Source organism: Corythoichthys intestinalis, chromosome 22, assembly GCF_030265065.1.
Source record: "Corythoichthys intestinalis isolate RoL2023-P3 chromosome 22, ASM3026506v1, whole genome shotgun sequence".
Lineage (NCBI taxonomy): Eukaryota > Metazoa > Chordata > Actinopteri > Syngnathiformes > Syngnathidae > Corythoichthys > Corythoichthys intestinalis.
In genome coordinates, this window is record NC_080416.1 from 4,390,193 (window position 1) to 4,408,829 (window position 18,637).

The 18,637-nt window shown below is 38.3% G+C and overlaps 1 protein-coding gene across 4 annotated transcripts in view; it reads right to left on the reverse strand.

Moving 5' to 3' along the window:
• angpt1 (angiopoietin 1) overlaps positions 1-18,637 on the reverse strand; it is a 256,411-nt gene that overhangs the window by 122,807 nt on the left and 114,967 nt on the right. Inside the window, exon 1 of one of the 4 annotated variants that reach the window (XM_057827808.1) lies at positions 15,133-15,910. The exons of the other annotated variants lie outside the window; for them this stretch is intronic. Coding sequence (XP_057683791.1) covers positions 15,133-15,489 — 357 coding nt within the window. The 5' untranslated portion in view covers positions 15,490-15,910. Of the gene's footprint in view, positions 1-15,132; positions 15,911-18,637 lie in introns of those variants that run through there. 4 annotated transcript variants of the gene reach the window in all.

Consider the following 18,637-nt stretch of genomic DNA (forward strand, 5'->3'; position numbering starts at 1 on the left):
GAACACCAATTGTTTTGTGTCAAGTGTTATATTTTTAAAATGCGTGTCGTTTTGAACATAAGTGCACATATGTGTGATACAGCTTTACAAATGGTCAAAAGGAGGTAAAAAGCTTCAATAAAGCATAATTGTTTGATGTCTGTAAAGCTGAACAAGTTAAGTGAGGAGAGAACACGTCATTAATAAAGTAACTAAATAAGATATTGTGAGGTACAATAAGGTACTGTTCATGTGACTTCGTAAAGTCTAAATCGTGTAAGTCGAGTACATCGTAAGCCAAGGACTACCTATATATGTAGATTTTTATAAATGTTTTTATCCACTGCAAATACATGAATTATGATATAAATATTGATACACTGTATATAAAAGAAAATTTATGCATTTGTACATATATACGTGCATATATTTGAACATTTTCAAATAAAATACTGTATTTTAGGGCTGCAGCTATCGATTATTTTAGTCGTCGACTGATCAACTAGTTAGTTCGAATAATCGAGTAATCGTATTAGGAACATTTAATGCATTAGGTGATGTAAAACAAAGGCTTGAGAAAATTGCACTTTCAAAAGAACATTAAATGCGAATACAAATAAAATTCCCTCATGTTTCTTCAGACTATGCAGAGTTGCACTTTCATTTAATACATTACAATACCGTAGCTTAGCCTGAAACGGTACAAAAATAAATAAATGAGGATCTAAGTACAACAAAATAACTGTCAAACTTGCATAGCAGAAGTCTGCTAGCTTAAATGCTATAAAACGCTAACTTTTTTTTTTCAATGTTCTGAAAAAACCTTCAAACACATATTCCCACAGAAAACTGCTAAATATGCCTATAAACTAATTTAAAAATGCATAAAAAAACATTAGCTCAAACAAAAACTTACCTGATGTTGGTCTGAACAGGGAGCATTCAGCCATGTTAATGTCATATTCACTGGTGCCACTAGAGGGCAGTGTATCCACCCAAATCAATAAAACTAAATGCAAATACTTTCAAAACAATCCATTACAACACCACTCTAATTAAACGAATACTCGAAGCAGCAACATTTGATTCGAAGCTTTTTTTCTCATCAAATTACTCGAGCTAACCGATTAATCGTTGCAGCACTACTGTATTATTTTATTTTTTTAATTGAGGGAAAAAAAACTCGATACACTGAGGGCACGAAGTTTGAAGTGCAAAGTAGCGAGGGATCACTGTAGTAATATTTACTTGAAATAAATGGAATAATCTGACACGTTAATCTGTTAGCTAGTCTTAAACACTCAAGAAAATAATCAGATTAGGACATTAGAAATTTGCAATGTGTGCATGTTAGGGTGATTGAGTACTCCATATTGTCCATAAGTGCATAAATACTGTTGTTGCTTGTTTCTTTAATAGATATTAATAGATTCCCTATGCTGCTAGGGATTAATAAGTATGCAGAAATAAACAAATTCCACAAGGATTTGATTGTCTGTTCCAAAATGTCACCTGATAAATACCGATTGTTATACTAATCTACTCAAGGAAGAGTTATGGTTATATTCGTGTTGGTAGCAGACGTGCTCATATGCTTCCATTTTTACATCCGAGGAATTATCCTCTAATGAGGTCTCATTAGTCAATCTGTCATTCGCCCAACGCCACCCTTCTGTTTTCATAGTATCACTTAAACTATTGCGGAATAATGGGGTCCACCACACAAAGATAAAGCTGGTGTTATTTCACCCCTGGCCTTTCTTGACACACGGACTGCTTTTGAATAAACACGCAGGATTTGAAACCGACGCATCAAACTGAGAACTAGTGAAAAACCAAAATCAAAGTCGCTGAATGTGAATTTTTCAGCTAAACTTGACCAAAACCATGCTATGCTTATTCGACAATATCCCTTTGACCACGAGATACTCAGATCGGATATATCTGTGGCATTCTTATAACCTCACTCTTCCTCCTGAATTACAAAACCAACTAATGTCTCGCTATGAGCAAAACTCCTATCATGCCATGTTGACAAATGGCTATTTCCTCAAATGCGTGGAGCGAAAAACATATTACAGAACAAATGGAAAGCAGGCACTCTGCAGTGCAAACTCAGGGATTTACGCAACAACACTGCGGTTGCTAGAAAATAGACTGAAGTTGATGAATTCCTCGGTTGCTTTGTCATCTATCAAATCCGAGAGTTCTTATCCGTGTGCACATTAGCCTCAAGTTACACTACTATCTCTCCATTTGCAGTTAAAACAAATCATCGGCTTTAAGCAACTAACCTATTTGGATCTGAGTAGAGCTTATTTTTCTCCAAATTTAGATATTTTAACTATGTCATTTACTGTACAATGGTTGATTGTTTTACTGCCACTAAAAAACAAACGAAGACGGAATCATGGCTAATAAAAAACTATAATCCCACTATGGCATACAGCCACTAACATATCACACTAGCAGTATGGCCCGGCGTTGCCAGGTTTGTGTACCATGAACGCAATACCGTATTTTCCGCACTATAAGGCGCACCTAAAAGCTTTAAATTTTCTATGTGCCTTATTAATCGACCAATATTCGATCAACATTCCCCTTAGCACAGCTCCACCTCGAAAATATTTTGTTTACAAGCACTTTTTTTCATGATGCTAACGAGCTAAAACCGTGTTTTGAGAGACTAAAACATAATGAGCCGAATGCCAGTTTTCGTCTGATAATACAAGACGAAAATGCGCAATAGTTTTCATCGCGTTCGCAATGTGTGACACTGTATGTGTCGAAGCGTGCATTATCGCAGTGTCTGGTTGTGTCACTCATGTGACGTGCTTCTTCCCCCTCCCCCAGTCACCAGTAAATTATTTTCAAATAATAAAACCCACTAGGATGTCACAAAAAGATGTAAACAAGTGTATGAGGATGCTCGCCATGCTAAAGCTAATGCTAACGCAAATACTACGAATTACATTTAGAGTGTAAGGATCACTCATTAAACACACTATAACTATACAAATACCTTTTGTATCCAGAGAAGGGTCATCTGACCCTAATCAGCATATATTTTGTGAGAAATAGTCAAAAGTCGTTCCCATTCACACTCGCAAAACCACAGGGTTGGACTGCCTTGGCTTTGTCGGACAGTGGACCGCTCAGGCAGGCAATCGGGCGGACAACCTTTTTACATATTTCAAAAGCTACAGTTTGTCCACAGTACAAGGGATGGTGTAATAAAAAATAGGGTTGTTCCGATCATGTTTTTTTGCTCCCGATCGTTTTAGTTTGAGCATCTGCCGATCCCGATATTTCCCAATCCGATTGCTTTTTTTTTTGCTCCCGATTCAATTCCAATCATTCCCGATAATTTTTCCCGATCATAAACATTTTGGCAATGCATTAAGAAAAAAATGAATAAAACTCGGACGAATATATACATTCAACATACAGTACACAAGTAATTCTTTGTATATTGTGACTAAATATTGCGAGGGATCCACGGATAGAAAGACTTGTGACTTTGTATATTGTGACTAAATATTGCCATCTAGTGTATTTGTTGAGCTTTCAGTAAATGATACTATAGCCTTGCCCAAATGCATGATGGGAAGTGGAACCATGACTGTGCGTAGTGCTACCAATTGATATATTTTCTCTGTGTTGGGGAATAACATGAGGTGTTAAGAAAAAGATTAATTGCTACCTTGCCTCCCCATATTGCTTCCCATGATCTTTCTAATCATAGGGAGAGGGATTGTAAGGCTTCAGCTAATTAAAAATAGGCTTCAAAGGCTGTCAAACTTCACTCTACTCAATTTACGCTGCCTTTTATCTCTCTATATAGGTAAAACGGCGCCATTACAGAGCGCGACAATGCGTGAGTGGGCCGTGCAGCGCACGCAGTAATTGCGTTAAATATTTTAACGTGATACATTTTTTAAAAAATTAGTTACCACCGTTATCGGGATAAATTTGATAACCCTACCTTAAGCCTAAACTAAAGACTCTGGATGAGTGTAACATATTATGTCTGTAACGTTACAATTAGAAAACAATTTAATAAAAAATATATATTTATATTAAAAAAAGGCATGGCCGATATTTTTTTGCCGATTCCGATACTTCAAAAATGACGTGATCGGACCCGATCGATCGGGATGTCGACAGGACATCTCTAATAAAAACCAAACATTTTTGTGGTGACAGTTGATATTTCGCCCTTTTCCTGGGGCTAGGTGGTGGAGGTTGTTGCCGAAGCAATTTTTTCATCTGTGCCTTCTTTGCGCCCACATGAGAGTGAGCCAATTCCTTTGCAAGACCCACCCATCTCTCTTGCCTTGCTGTGCATGCCTGATACAAAACATATGCATTCAGTGCTGCCATGTCAATAATATTGTAAAACACGGCGAGTGGCCATCTCCGTGTTCCTCCGTGTTTGAAAAAGCCAAGGGAGCACTGGATTTTCAAATGTTCAAGATGCCAATTGCAGCTATCCAGAGTGAAACCCCCCTTTACACCCAGGCAGCAACTCTGCTTGATTGCTTGTTTGAGTGGTCTATTGTTGGACAAAGTTTGGTATCAGGGTCATTTGAGACCTCTCTGGTCTTTCTTTATAGCCCAAAAAAACGGGACTTCAAGTGTTAAAAGGCTAAAGCAACATTGCATATACTCACATTAAAAAAAAAAAACAATCTTACACTATTTAAAAACCAGGCAAGCTTGAAGCTTCCTGTAGAAGCTGCCGCAGGGTCCTACCGGGGTCCTACCATCAGTTAGCGGCAGCCACAGTTGCCAACACGAATACCTGAATAAAATCCTTTTTATCGGCTTTTTTTTGTTTTTGTTAATTGGCTAATGACTGATGTTGGAAAAAAGTCAATTTATCAGCCCGATATATCGGCAGACCAATATATAGGTCGACCTTTAGTTACCACATCTATCCAAGAACCATTGCGGGTGTAACATATAATAAATTAAAGTCGCTGCAGTATGAATATTTAGCCGAAATGAATCCTTTAGTAATATTCCAGAAAATTGTAAAAAAAAAAATTAAAAATCCATCCTTGCTGTAGAGTACTCAAAGTCACAACGCATCACCACATCAGATTTAAAATTCTATTTAAAGTTTGAAAGCCAAAATGCTGTCGCCTCTAAAAACAGGGATTTTCTATGCTAATTCATGGAGTTTCTGATTAATTTTGGAGGCCTACAGATATCAAAACCATCTAAGATCCCTCCTACAAACAAAGTACAACTTGTGTAAAATTTAGTCAAAATCCACCCAGCCGTTTCAGAGTCCATAGGGAACAAACGCACAGGAGATATGTGTGAAAGTAAAAAACCCACCTGACTGTTGGCAGGGCCGGCCCAGCCTATACGCAGACTATGCAGCTGCTTAGGGCCCCTATCCATGAGGGGGCCCCCAATCTGGCAATTTATATTCTATTTTGTTTACTACAGTTTGCTTTATTTGACTTTTGAGAGTTTTGATACTTGATTACGAGCTTAAAAAAATAAAAGTTCTTCGTTAACTTCTTTCTTTCCTCTTTTAGAAAAAGGTTTGGCGCTATCTACTGTAAGTACTGACAATCATTTGGGGTGAGAAGTTTGAAGTATGCAGTGCAACAAAATCTGATTAATATACAAAATATGGACGTATGGGTTGGATTGCATGTATGGGTTTCACAGTACACTGTGACGAAATGGTGGGCCAAAAATATGGGCCCCTTGGTATTATTTTGCTTAGGGCCCCCAAATGGCCAGGGCCGACCCTGCTGTTGGCCACAGAAAGGAGACACGTTTTTGTCCTCAAATGACGCAATGATGACAAATCAGCTTGAGCAAAGAGCTGCTTGTAATGATCTAAGACCAGGTGAGTACTACAAGAAATACAACTGGTTTTGCTAATAGAACTGTATTCATAGTGACTTTGCACAGTGGAAAACATGGCCTCAGTTCAGAATAAAACAGTTTTGACAAATATCCTGAATATTGCGCATTTTCAAAAGAATGTATTGTATTCTATTTTAGTCTAATGACGATCTGTGTGGTGAAGAGTTATACACACACATATTTGTCTTGAATAAATAAAGAACTCTGTCTTCTCCAACTCTGTGAGTCTCTTGGGGTCTCACTTACTTCCTGCCATTAAAGAGACAGCCCACTGGAGAACACGGGGTGACTGACATATAACTACATCTGCTCTCTGGCTGACTCGGTGAAAGTGAGTGAATTCATTATTGACTTGTTGACAAAAGAAAAGCAAAGTTGTGTTATGTTGTAGTTGCTGGCACAGATGTGCTAAGAGATTAGAGAATGATATGTCTGAAGAAGCAAGTGTACTTGAATTGATCTTGAATTTTAAGTGATGACAAGTTTACAAAATGTAACTTTTGGATATTGCATTTTAGGTGCTGCTACTTTTGTACTGATAACTACTTTGTACATTGTTTTATGAAATTTATTACAGGAAAAATCAGAGGTGGGTAGTAATGTGTTACTTTTACTTGAGTAAATTTTTGACAAAAATGTACTTTTAAGAGTAGTTTTAGTAAGCCATAATTTTTACCTTTACTTAAGTAGATTTGTGTAAAACTTATTTCCTCTTTATTCTACAGTGGCTTAACCAGTTTTACCAATGAGACGTCACAACAATAATCACGACTCCATTATACCAATCAGACTCAAGCTTGCCGTTCTATAATCACGCCAGCCTGTTCAATCACGTGGTGTCTTTAAAGCACTGTAAAAATAAAAAAATAAAAATAAATTAAAAAAAGCATTTGACCAAGAGCGCCGCCGTCAACATGACTCGAAAGTGCAGATTTTAAGCTGTCTCCCAGTTTTATTCGGCGCCGATTGACCACAGAAAACTGGAGATATGATTCTTTCAGTTTCATAATAGGAATGTTTCTCCACTGGAGGGCACTCATAATCTTTGGACAAATAATACATTTTGTGAACAGATACAGAAATGTCATTTTACTGACTGGTGAAACACAGCACAAGCATAGCATATTGGTAGTTCAAAACATTACAATAAACTGACAATATTTACGGTAATAATATGATTTGACAACTTCTCCAACTTACCAGAATCTAGGAGAAAACAAAACAGATGTGACTTTTCTTTTCAAGGCTGCTGTATAACTTGCTCGTTTCGTCATGATGAATAAATGTGTCTTCCATGGATTGATACGGTAAAATGAAAGTGAGAACATAAGTCGGAAATCCGTGCGAGCTCATCGCTGTCGACACGACAGTAACAATAGGAACTATTGTTATTTGGGTTTGAGTTTCCCGAGGGACAGATACAGTTGACGGACACACACAGGAAGTCTGTGTTGTTACGTTTGTTATGGTCCGAGTTGCGGAGCTGCAATAAACGTTGACTCAAATGAGTTCAAGAAACTAAATTCTGTGCTTTATGAAGAGTGAAAAAAGCAGAATTTAACACAAACGAAATCATTCGGCCGAACAGAGCGAAGTATTACCGAAACAAAATGGTGACGTCACGTACCGTAATGGTCGGCAACGGGTCGCCGCATACGTTTCTTCAACACAACGTGGCCATGTCAAAAAAAAAAAAAAAAAGGTTTAAATATATATATAATATATATATATTTCTGTCTCCATCCATGTACCCGTTTATAATGCGCACCATGATTTTACAAGTTGATTTGGGGGGAAAAAAGTGCGCGTTATATTCAGAAAATTACGGTTTTAAATACGTTTACTTCTCTTTTCTCGCTAGGTTGAAACAAAAGCAGTTGCGCGACATTTGTAAACTGAGTTTTCCAGGGTAAAACGGACAAATTAAAAAGTTTGTGGGCTTAATGCGCCATGAATCTGATATGGCAGCATGTGGACATATACATTGGGGAGAACAAGTATTTGATACACTGCCAATGGTTGGCAGTGTATCAAATACTTGTTCTCCCCACTGTAGGTCTATCAAACACAACAGTTCTTTTGGCTTAAAATACAGCAGATTATTTTAAAGAGGGGTGGGTACAAGAGCAGAAACTGCGTTTTCAGTCTTGTGTGTGTTTTCCACCAAATGAATTTAAAATAAAGACTTAGCCAGTAAAATGTTGTCTTTGAAAGTGGTAATGCAATAAAACGAATGGCAAAAATGAATGTAAGGAACAAGAATACCCTTAAATGTAGTTCATGGAAAATGCGTTTTTACTAATAGAATTTTCAAGTTAACCCTTTAACACCGAACGTGTCGGCAGCGACGCGTTTACGCATATCGTCTTTGAAGCTTCGTCACGCTGTATTTACGTCACCCACGTGCCGCTGGTTGGTCTCATTTGAAAGTGCGGAAATTGATGTCCACACCAGTTTTTATTTGAAGTCAATCGACCAAGAAAAACGGGATATAATGTCATTTGAGTTTTATGGTTTTATTGCACTCATAAATATGCATTAAAACGCTGCACGGACCATGTATCTATTTCCATATTTTCATCATTTCTTGTCCTTTTTCAAAACCGAAAGCAGCACAAAAGACTACATATCCCAAGAGCCGTTCTGATGCCAAGAAGGACGAACCGAATGTGATCATTTTTAATCAATTTCCGAACGAGGCGCCAACTAATGAAAGGGAGGCATGCGACGCAAAGAACGGCCGGTTGGTTTGAGCGAGCGACTTTGAAACGTGCAGAATGAATATAAAACTACATTTAGCGCAAGCTAATGCAATATTTCATTAACTCAAGGAAGAAGATGAGCCGTATTTGTCTCTTTCTTTGCATGAGTAGGCGTCTCGGCGAATAGACCCCTCTCACATGACGTCACAACCACGCCTCCGCGCCATATTGTCCGTCAGCTCGTCGTGTTGACGCATTACCGCTACATAAATTTCACCTGTTATGGCATGTTTTTCTTCTCGTTAACATTAATAATCAAAATGGTGAAGGCGTGTGTGGCGGTTGGTTGCAGTAACAGAGAAGATAGAGGGAGAGACTTGAAGTTCTACCGTATTCCGAGAGACCCAGAGAGGAGAGCGAGATGGACTGCTGCAATTCGATGAGAAAACTGGGCACCAAACCATCACCACAGATTATGTAGTAGTCATTTTATATCTGGTAAGATGCATTTAATATATATTTAGAGGGTTTTGGGCTGACAACCACAATTAAGATCATTGCGAGGCTAATCGCCGACAACATACAGTTTCAAATTCAAGATGCTTATTTCTTCCACCATCATTATTTTTTAAATAATATTTAGCTGGTAACAAGTGAGAGAAGCTGGCCTCGTCTACGGATCATCAGTTAAACAGGGGTGTCCAAACTTTTTGCAAAGGGGGCCAGATTTGGTGTGGTAAAAATGTGGGGGTGCTACCTTGGCTGATTTACGTAGAACAATATATTTGAAAAAATTTTAGCAAGCCCTTCTTTGTGTCACATTTGCATTATTATTATTGTTTTTTAATTCATAATTTCAACAATCTTGCCTTTCTGGCGTTCTCTTTCGACACTCGGGCTCTTGCGAAATACTGCTGCTGTGAAATTAAACTAGCTTCCGGTTGCTTTAATTTCTCGCTGCGTATCTTCCCTGTAATGTTGTCGTACATGTCAGCGTGTCTTGTTTGGTAATATCGCGTCACATCGAACTCTTTGAAAACAGCAACTGTCTCTTTGCAAATGAGGCAGACACAGTGGTTGCGTATTTTATTGAAGAAATACTCCAATATCCACCTGTCCTTGAAGCGTTGGCCATCACAGTCAGCTTTTTTTTTTTTACTAATTGTCGCCATATTAGAAAATTGGAAGGGTCACACGGGGTAATGTTGCTTAGAGTGCTGCAGATTGGACTACTGCAACGGTATATTTACAGGTCTTGATAAAAAATCAGTCAGGAAGCTGCAGCTAGTACAGAATGCTGCAGCCAGAGTCCTCACAAATACAAGGAAGCTGGACCACATTACACCGGTTTTGAAATCGCTACACTGGCTTCCAGTGAGTCAAAGGATAGACTATAAAATACTACTGCTCGTCTACAAAACACTTAATGGCCTTGGACCAAAATACATGCTTGAATTGTTAGATTCCTATGAGACATCTAGACCCCTAAGGTCGTCTGGAACGGGTCTTCTGCATGTTCCAAGAACAAGAACCAAGCAGGGTGAGGCAGCATTTAGTTATTATGCTCCTCACCTCTGGAACAAGTTACCCGAACGTCTGAAGTATGCTCAAACTGTTAGCTCCTTTAAATCAGGGCTAAAAACGCTTTTGTTTAGCATTGCATATCCATAACTGTCTATATATTTCAATCTACCTGCCTTCTATTCCTCTTGTGCTTATCTCCATTGCTGATTTCAATTATTATTAGTAGTAGTAGTTTTTGCTTTATTTCTATTTTTGTTTTATTTTTATTTATTTATTTTTATTCTGTGATTAAATGCGATCTTTTGTCTTGGTTTTTACGTTGTGTTGATTTAAATGTGATTTTTATGGTTTTCATGTGATGTAAAGCACTTTGAATTGCCTTGTGTTGAATTGTGCTATATAAATAAATTTGCCTTGCCTTGCCTTGCCTTAAAGTTTTTCAAAGTTTCGTGAGAATAGGCTGAGTTTCTATGGACAGTTGTAGATATCAGGGTAGCAGATGTCAGGCAGAGACAGCGAAGACAGCGGGTCGAAAAATATCGATTTAGGCATCAAATACGGATCTGGCGAATAGATAGACTGAAGCTTTTCCACATAACGCCTTTTATGCAACGCATCCAAAGAGTTTACAGCGTCTGAAAGCACCGGGGCATCCATGAATTGCACTATAAATTGCACGACAAATTGAAACCATTGAGAATACGGATAAACAATGCCGGACAATATACAGCGACACGTCATTGTGTGACGTTGGTGAGTGGGGTCTATAGAAGTGACGGCAGCGCACAAACGGCGAAAGAGTAGGCTGTGTGACGTTGTGTGTGACGCAGCTCCGTGACCTGTTCAAGCTTTATTGAGTGCGAAAAAAAACAAAACAAAAAGTATTGGGTCGCATGCCTGAAAATTTTGAATTAAGTATACTATTTGTTAATATTTTTTAAAATACTTTTTTTCAATGTTATATATATTTTTTCTTTACTATAATCTTTTCAATTTTTATGTAGATGTGTGTTCGAGAAGCTTGATTGCATGTAGGTATATATTTTTGATAGGTGATGGGTACAACACCTAACTTCACAAAGAGATATCCTCCAAACCCTTTTTGTGTTACATGATATATATAATTTTTTTTTCTCACTATTTTGCACTGTATATAATAGAGGTGTGCAAAATTTCCGATTCTTAGATTATTCGCGATTCGGCCGTGGAAGATTCGAGAACGATTCACAAACATCCAAATTCCGATTATTGAAATATGCCAAGTAAAGCGGAAGTACAACACACTCAGCGCGCCGCGCGGTCAATGAGCAACGGAGCGAGAGTAGCTAAACATCATGCTTCTCATTACCCGGCCCCTCGGGTAATGCCAATGCTCAACTCACGGCTCTAGCTCAACTCATGCCACGAGATAAAAAAACACAACAACATACCTGAAGCTGCTACAAAAGTACGTCATCCACATAATGTTACATGAGATATCATTTATATAAGACTAGATGCACTATGGTAGCGGTAGCGTTTGCAGCACATCTACAAAAAGCTAGATGCAGACGTAGTACACGGCCGCCATCTTAAAGCAGTACACTTCTCTGCAAGGCTGTTGTAGCGAACCCTCCAAGCAAACCTAATTAACTTTTTATCTAAAATACTCCTAAATCGGTAAAATATTGACTTGAATCTATCTTTAAAATAGTTTTAAAACTTTCACATGTCGAAAGTTGACAAAAGGGAAATTATGGATTAACGGGAGCAATTTTAACAACTTTAACGGTTGATTCACAACATTAAATTAATTGAATGTAGTTTAAAGCTGCTGATACAGAATGGGGACTGGAGTTTTTTATTTACTGTTATTTTTGTATATTTGTTTACTGCTATATGTTAACTTGATACTGAAATAGTAGTTTGGTTTAGCCTGAGAGTATTTTTGAACAATTTTGGAACAAATGTACAAAATATTTAAAAAAAAAAAAAAAAAAGGGGGGTGCATCAATAATCGTTTTAGAATCGAATCGGACCTTCTGAATCGTAATCGTAATCGAATCGTTAGGTGGCCAAAGATTCCCAGCTCTAGTATATAACCTGTTTTGACCATAGTATGTGTAAAGGCCAAAAACGCCTATGACCATACCTGCTGTTTGTGTTGACTTGTCAAACATAAAACTATTCAATCTTATTGTTTTTCTATTGAATATTTATCCTAACAAGTTGAATAAATATGATCAAGCTTCAAAACGGTTGGTCGAGCATGTTTGTTTGTTTGTCAGTGGGACGTCAACGTTACAAATTTTGAAAAAAGATTTGGGGATTTCTTTTTGTCTTTTTGGGTCCAAAATGTGGATCAAAATTGGTCAGTGAAGAAAACAACAGTTTGGACATAAAGTTCAAGGTGTCCTGAAAAAAGGGACCCAACTTGGCCATTGTAAACAATTTTTTCTTTGAAATCTAAAGGCAACATCAAATGCATGCAAATTCGGCCAAAATAGGCTCAGGTGTTAAAGGGTTAAATTTCAAAGCAAGTACTTTGTACTATTACTTGAGTATATCTTTTCTTAGATACTTGTACTTTTGTGAAGTGTTTTTTGCACCTGTTTCTGTACTTAAGTTAAAAAAGTGAGTACTTCATCCACCAAGAGAAGTTGGCTACTCTTGCTTGAGAAAGATTTAACCTACTGTGCCCACCTCTGGTAAAAATACATAAATTAACCATTGTTAAAATAATCAGGGTTATCATTTAGTAAAGATGTCCGATCATGTCATTTTCAAAGTATCGGAATCGGCAAAAAAATATCGGACATGCCTTTTTTTTAATATACATATATATTTTATTTTAATCGTTTTCTAATTGTATTTAACATTACAGACTAAATGTCTTACACTCATCCAGAGTAGTTTTGGCTTACAGTAGGGCTATCAAATTTATTGCGTTAACGGCGTAATTAATTTTTTTCAATTAATCACGTTAAATAATTAACACATGCACTGCACGACCCACTCACGCATTGTCGCGTTCAATCTATAAAAACGCTGTTTTACCTATAGATAGCGCTAAAAGGCAGTGTATATTAAGTAGAGTGAATTTTGGCAGCTTTTGGAGCCATTTATTATGTGGCTAAAGCCTTACAATACCTCTCTCAGCAATTAAAAATAACGTGGGAGGCAATGTGGGGAAGAAAGGTAGTAGTTGATCATTTTCTTAACACCCTATGTTCTTTCCCAACGCAAAGAAGATATATCAATTGGTGCCCCTTCGCACAGTCATGGTTGCACTTCCCATCATGCATTTGTCCAGTGTCGTTTGCCTTTTTTTCCCTGATTGTTCTCCACATTTGTCTCACGCGTCTTCACAAGATCCCTCATACTTCCGTTTCCTGACTATTTTTCTTCATTTCCTTTCTCGGCCCGAGATGAGTTCTTACCAAATGCGCTACTGCCCTCCAGTGGCCAGTTCTATTGCTTTAAAATGGGTTTTGAGTCGAGATGTCCCATCCTGATCGATCGGGTCCGATCACGTCATTTTCAAAGTATCGGAATCGGCAAAAAAATATCGGCCATGCCTTTTTTTAATATATATATATACAGTGCCTTGCAAAAGTGGGCGTTAGTAAACGGCCGCCATCTTAAAGCAGTACACTTCCCTGCAAGGCTGTTTTAGCAAACCTTCCAAGCAAACCTAATTAACTTTTTATCTAAAATACTCCTAAATCGGTAAAATATTGACTTGAATCTATCTTTAAAATAGTTTTAAAACTTTCACATGTCGAAAGTAGACAAAAGGGAGATTATGGAATAACGGGAGCAATTTTAACAACTTTAACGGTTGATTCACAACATTAAATTAATTGAATGTAGTTTAAAGCTGCTGTTACAGAATGGGGACTGGAGTTTTTTATTTACTGTTATTTTTGTATATTTGTTTACTGCTATGTGTTAACTTGATACTGAAATAGTAGTTTGGTTTAGCCTGAGAGTATTTTTGAACAATTTTGGAACTAATGTACAAAACATTTAATTAAAAAAAAAAAAAAAAAGGAGGGTGGGGGTGCATCAATAATTGTTTTATAATCGAATCGGAGCCTCTGAATCGTAATCGTAATTGAATCGTTAGATGCCCAAAGATTCCCAGCTCTAATTGGTATCAGTACGCACAGTCATGGTTCCACTTCCCATCATGCATTGGGGCATGGCCACAGTATCATTTACTGAAAGCTCAACAAATAAACTAGATGGCAATATTTAGTCACAATATACAAAGTCACATTTATCCTTTAAGGATTACAAGTCTTTCTATCCGTGGATCCCTCTCACAGAAAGAATGTTAATAATGTAAATGCCATCTTGAGGATTTATTGTCATAATAAACAAATACAGTACTTATGTACTGTATGTTGAATGTATATATTCGTCCGAGTTTTATTCATTTTTTTCTTAATGCATTGCCAAAATGTATATGATCGGGAAAAATTATCGGGAATGATTGGAATTGGGAGCAAAAAAAAAAAAGCAATCGGATCGGGAAATATCGGGATCGGCAGATACTCAAAGTAAAACGATCGGATCGGGAGCAAAAAAACATGATCGGAACAACCCTATCATTTAGGCCAAAATCAATCAGCCAAAGTACAGTATATACCAAAGCTACTGCTTAAATTGACCCTATTACCAGAGTTGTACTCCTATATATAATCTAATCCTGCAATATGTCCTCCCCATTGACTTCTCACACTAAAACTGACCCCAGCGCACAAAACACTTGGAAACAAGCAAGAAAACAGCAAACACTGCTTAGCGTTAACTAGAAAGCCTCATTCCACAAACCCAAACAAGAAATTGGGCAAAGCCAAAAACAGACACGCTGCAGAGACCACACACCCACGGGAACACAAACATCTTAACAAAAACATTCTACAGCCGGCCACTTCAAACAAACTCCGTTTGGGGTTGTAAAAGAATTGATGCAATTTATTTCTCAATACTGCTATTCTTCAAGATAATAAAGTCAAGCAGTAACATTTCACCCCAAACACTTCCTTACCTTCTGTAGCCACTGTGTGTAATTCTCCATAATATGTTCAAGCTGCTGGATCTTCTGTTTCGGAAAGTCTGTATCAGGTGGCGGTGCATCTCTCTGGAGAGAATTTGCATTATACTGCGGGCTTCCACCTTTTGCCTCTCGACAGGAATCCTCCGTTCCTTCAGGGAGAATGAAGGTGTAGGTACACTGGCCGTGCTGGATCTTATGAAATCGTCTGCTACCGCTTCCTCCGGTGTTGCTACTGCCACCTGTACTACTATCCGTTCCTCTCCTCTGCTCGCCAGCTCCGCAGCTTACAATCACGACAATCGCTGCCAAAGACAGCAAGTGATACAGAAAAGTGCAGCACAGCATCATATCAGCGGTGCAGGCAACGGGAGTCCTTTATCTTCTTTTGTTTCGTTGGCGTTTTGGATGAACGTTTCCTTCGGATGCGCATCAAGAAGCTGTGAAGAACTCTGTTGCTATGCAGTCCATCTTTACATTGGAGGGTCACCATTGAGAGCCACTGTTGTCCTTGAGATGCGGTTCTTATATAGCTCCTTGAAGTTTCTGTTTAGAACTGTTTGCACATCTCATGCAGGGTGACAATTTAGTTATCTTGATGTTCTTCCAAGTGAGCCAAAGTCAGCAGCAAACATGGCATCGGCCAATCAACGCTTTTAAAATAGGTGCAGGGTAATCTGGGATGGTGCCGTTAGACCTCCCCTGGACACCTCTCTGCTTTTCTTCTGCTGCTCTCTGGCTTAACGACTGCAGGGAGTGTGTGATACTTTCAGTGAAGAACAGTTCCAAGCTTCCAGAGTACTCTGAGCCTGCCCCTTGTAGAGCCTTTAGAGGAATGTGAGTGTGCGCATGTACGGGTTTGTGTGTAATAAGGGACCCCAGCACAGAGGATGTGCTTAGACTGTGAGGGTCGGCTTACAAGCTGATGTGGCTGAGCTGCCTTTTTGGCGAAGTGTTGACCCAAAACAATTACGAATGTGTTTCTTTTGTATTAATGATCTGCTCCTTTTTGACTAGTCTGCTTCAGAAGTTCTATGTGAACCATGTTTGAGGATATGTCAGTTAGTACGGTGGCCTTTTCAAGGGAAAGAACATTGTATTCCGCTTTAAAAATAGTACCATTGTGTCGTAATGAAATACAATGCAGAGTTGAGATTCTTTTATCGTTATTAATCACACACTATCATCGCGACGCGTGGGGCAAGGAGGACGCAATTGCAGGGAAAACATGGGAGGCAAGGCAGGGTGGTGGTGAACTCAAAATTCTTTAACTCATTTACAGTGTTGTTAATCTAACTGAAAAAAAGTAATTCATTATAGTTACAAATTACTTCTCCCAAAAAGTAATTGCGTTAGTAACTCAATTACCTGAATGTAAGAGTAATTAGTTACTTGGCAAAGTAATTGGTGATACTTTTTTTTTCTTTCCTCAAAAAAAAAAAAAAAAAAAAAAAACTGGCCACACTATGTGTTTTTTGTGAAGGTTTTTGGTACAATTGGCCCGAGCCCAATTCTTTACCCTAATTTACTCTTTACCCTGAATCAACTGTTAAAAGTTGTTAGAATTAGTTCCCTTCTCTCTACTTTCAACATATGAAAGTTTTAAAACTGTTTCATCATTTTAAGATTGATTCAAGTCAAGATTTTGCCGATTTAGAAGTATTTTATATAAAAAGTTACTTAGGTTCGCTAGGAAGGTTCTCTGCAACAGAGCCGTCCTAAAAAGTCTACTGCTTCAAGATGGCGGCTGTCTACTAACGCATTTCGTGCCACGTCTGTCATTTTGCATCTAGTTATATCTCTGTACAGTACATGTGATATCTACCATGTCTACCATATCTACCATAACATGCGGGCGTAGTTTGTAGGCTATCGGCTACAACATGTATTATTGGAGCTACCTAGCATCGCGTTTGCTCGGCGTCACAACTTTCTTGCCTGCTCTGCTCTGTCGTCTCGGTGAGTCCGTCTCCCTCAGACTTTTCGACCAATATAGTAACGCATAGTAACGCATGCCTTTCCGCCCTCAGTAACGGTAACGGTGTTGCCAAGATGAGAAAAGTAATTAATTAGATTACTCACTACTGAAAAAAATAACACCGTTAGTAACGCCGTTATATTGTAACGCCGTTATTAACAACACTGCTCATTTAGAGCTGAAACGAATACTCGGGCAACTTGAGTAACTTGAGTTTAAAAAGTGATCCGATAATTTTATTCACCTCGAGGAATTTTGCCAGCTCTATGCATCACGTTTTGCCCGGACTACTTTTCATGCAGGACAACGCACGGACGCGACGTGCGTCGAGGAAGAAGCAATAAAAAAAAATAAAAAAAACCTTACTGCAGCCGACAGCGGTTACAAACTGCGTCGACGTTGCTAAAAACTACGCCCGTGGGTTGCTAAGGTGGTAGCATCTTAGCAGGTAGCGTCTGATGCGTGTCATAGACATCACATGTACGTAGAACTAGATGCGAAATGACCGACTCGGTGGCGGTAACAAAACAGCCGCCATCTTTCTCAGCACTCATAAATAAGATTAACGTTACTGCCATTTGCTCAGGGTGGTTACAGCAGGAACTATTTATTTAGCGGAGGGCTAGGTTTCTATTCATTATGACCAATGTCAATGCACGGCTAACTCTTACATACAGGCTTTATTTAATCTGTCTTTAAAAAGCTCAATTTCTCTGTTTTCTCATCAGAAATTGGAAAACTGCTCACACTGAGCTATTTTCTTATGCTGATTTCTAAAGAATGGGAAAAGATATGAACTTACGTTTTTTTTCTTGCAGAAAGAAGAGAGTTTAATCTTTCTTTTGGTGGGTTCCATGTTTGTATAGCAATAGAACAGAATTTTCTGTGGGCCTTGCAAAATCTGTGAATCGTAATCAAGTCGTTAGGTGCCGCAAAATTCCCACCTCTAGTATCCAAAACTTCCTGGGCGGAAGATAAGGAACAATGACTCAACAAGAAGAGACAGCACATGAGAAACTTAAATACAAACATGGGGTATCGAGACAATGAGGCACAGGTGGGTGACACAGGAGGCAGCGGATTGGTCAACGCACAAGGAGCAGGCCACAACAGATGAGATCGATGGATAATCAAATGAAGGGCACAAACCTAACACAACTTAACTGAAGGTATGACACATTGCTGCCACTGTAAATAGTATCATTTGTCTCTTAAATTATTATGATTATTATAAGTATTAGGGTTTTCCGATCATGTTTTTTTTCTCCCGATCCGATCCCGATCGTTTTAGTTTGAGTATCTGCCGATCCCGATATTTCCCGATCCGATTGCTTTTTTTTTGCTCCCGACTCAATTCCAATCATTCCCGATCATTTTTCCCGATCATATACATTTTGGCAATGCATTAAGAAAAAAATGAATAAAACTCAGACGAATATATACATTCAACATACAGTACATAAGTACTGTATTTGTTTATTATGACAATAAATCCTCAAGATGGCATTTATATTATTAACA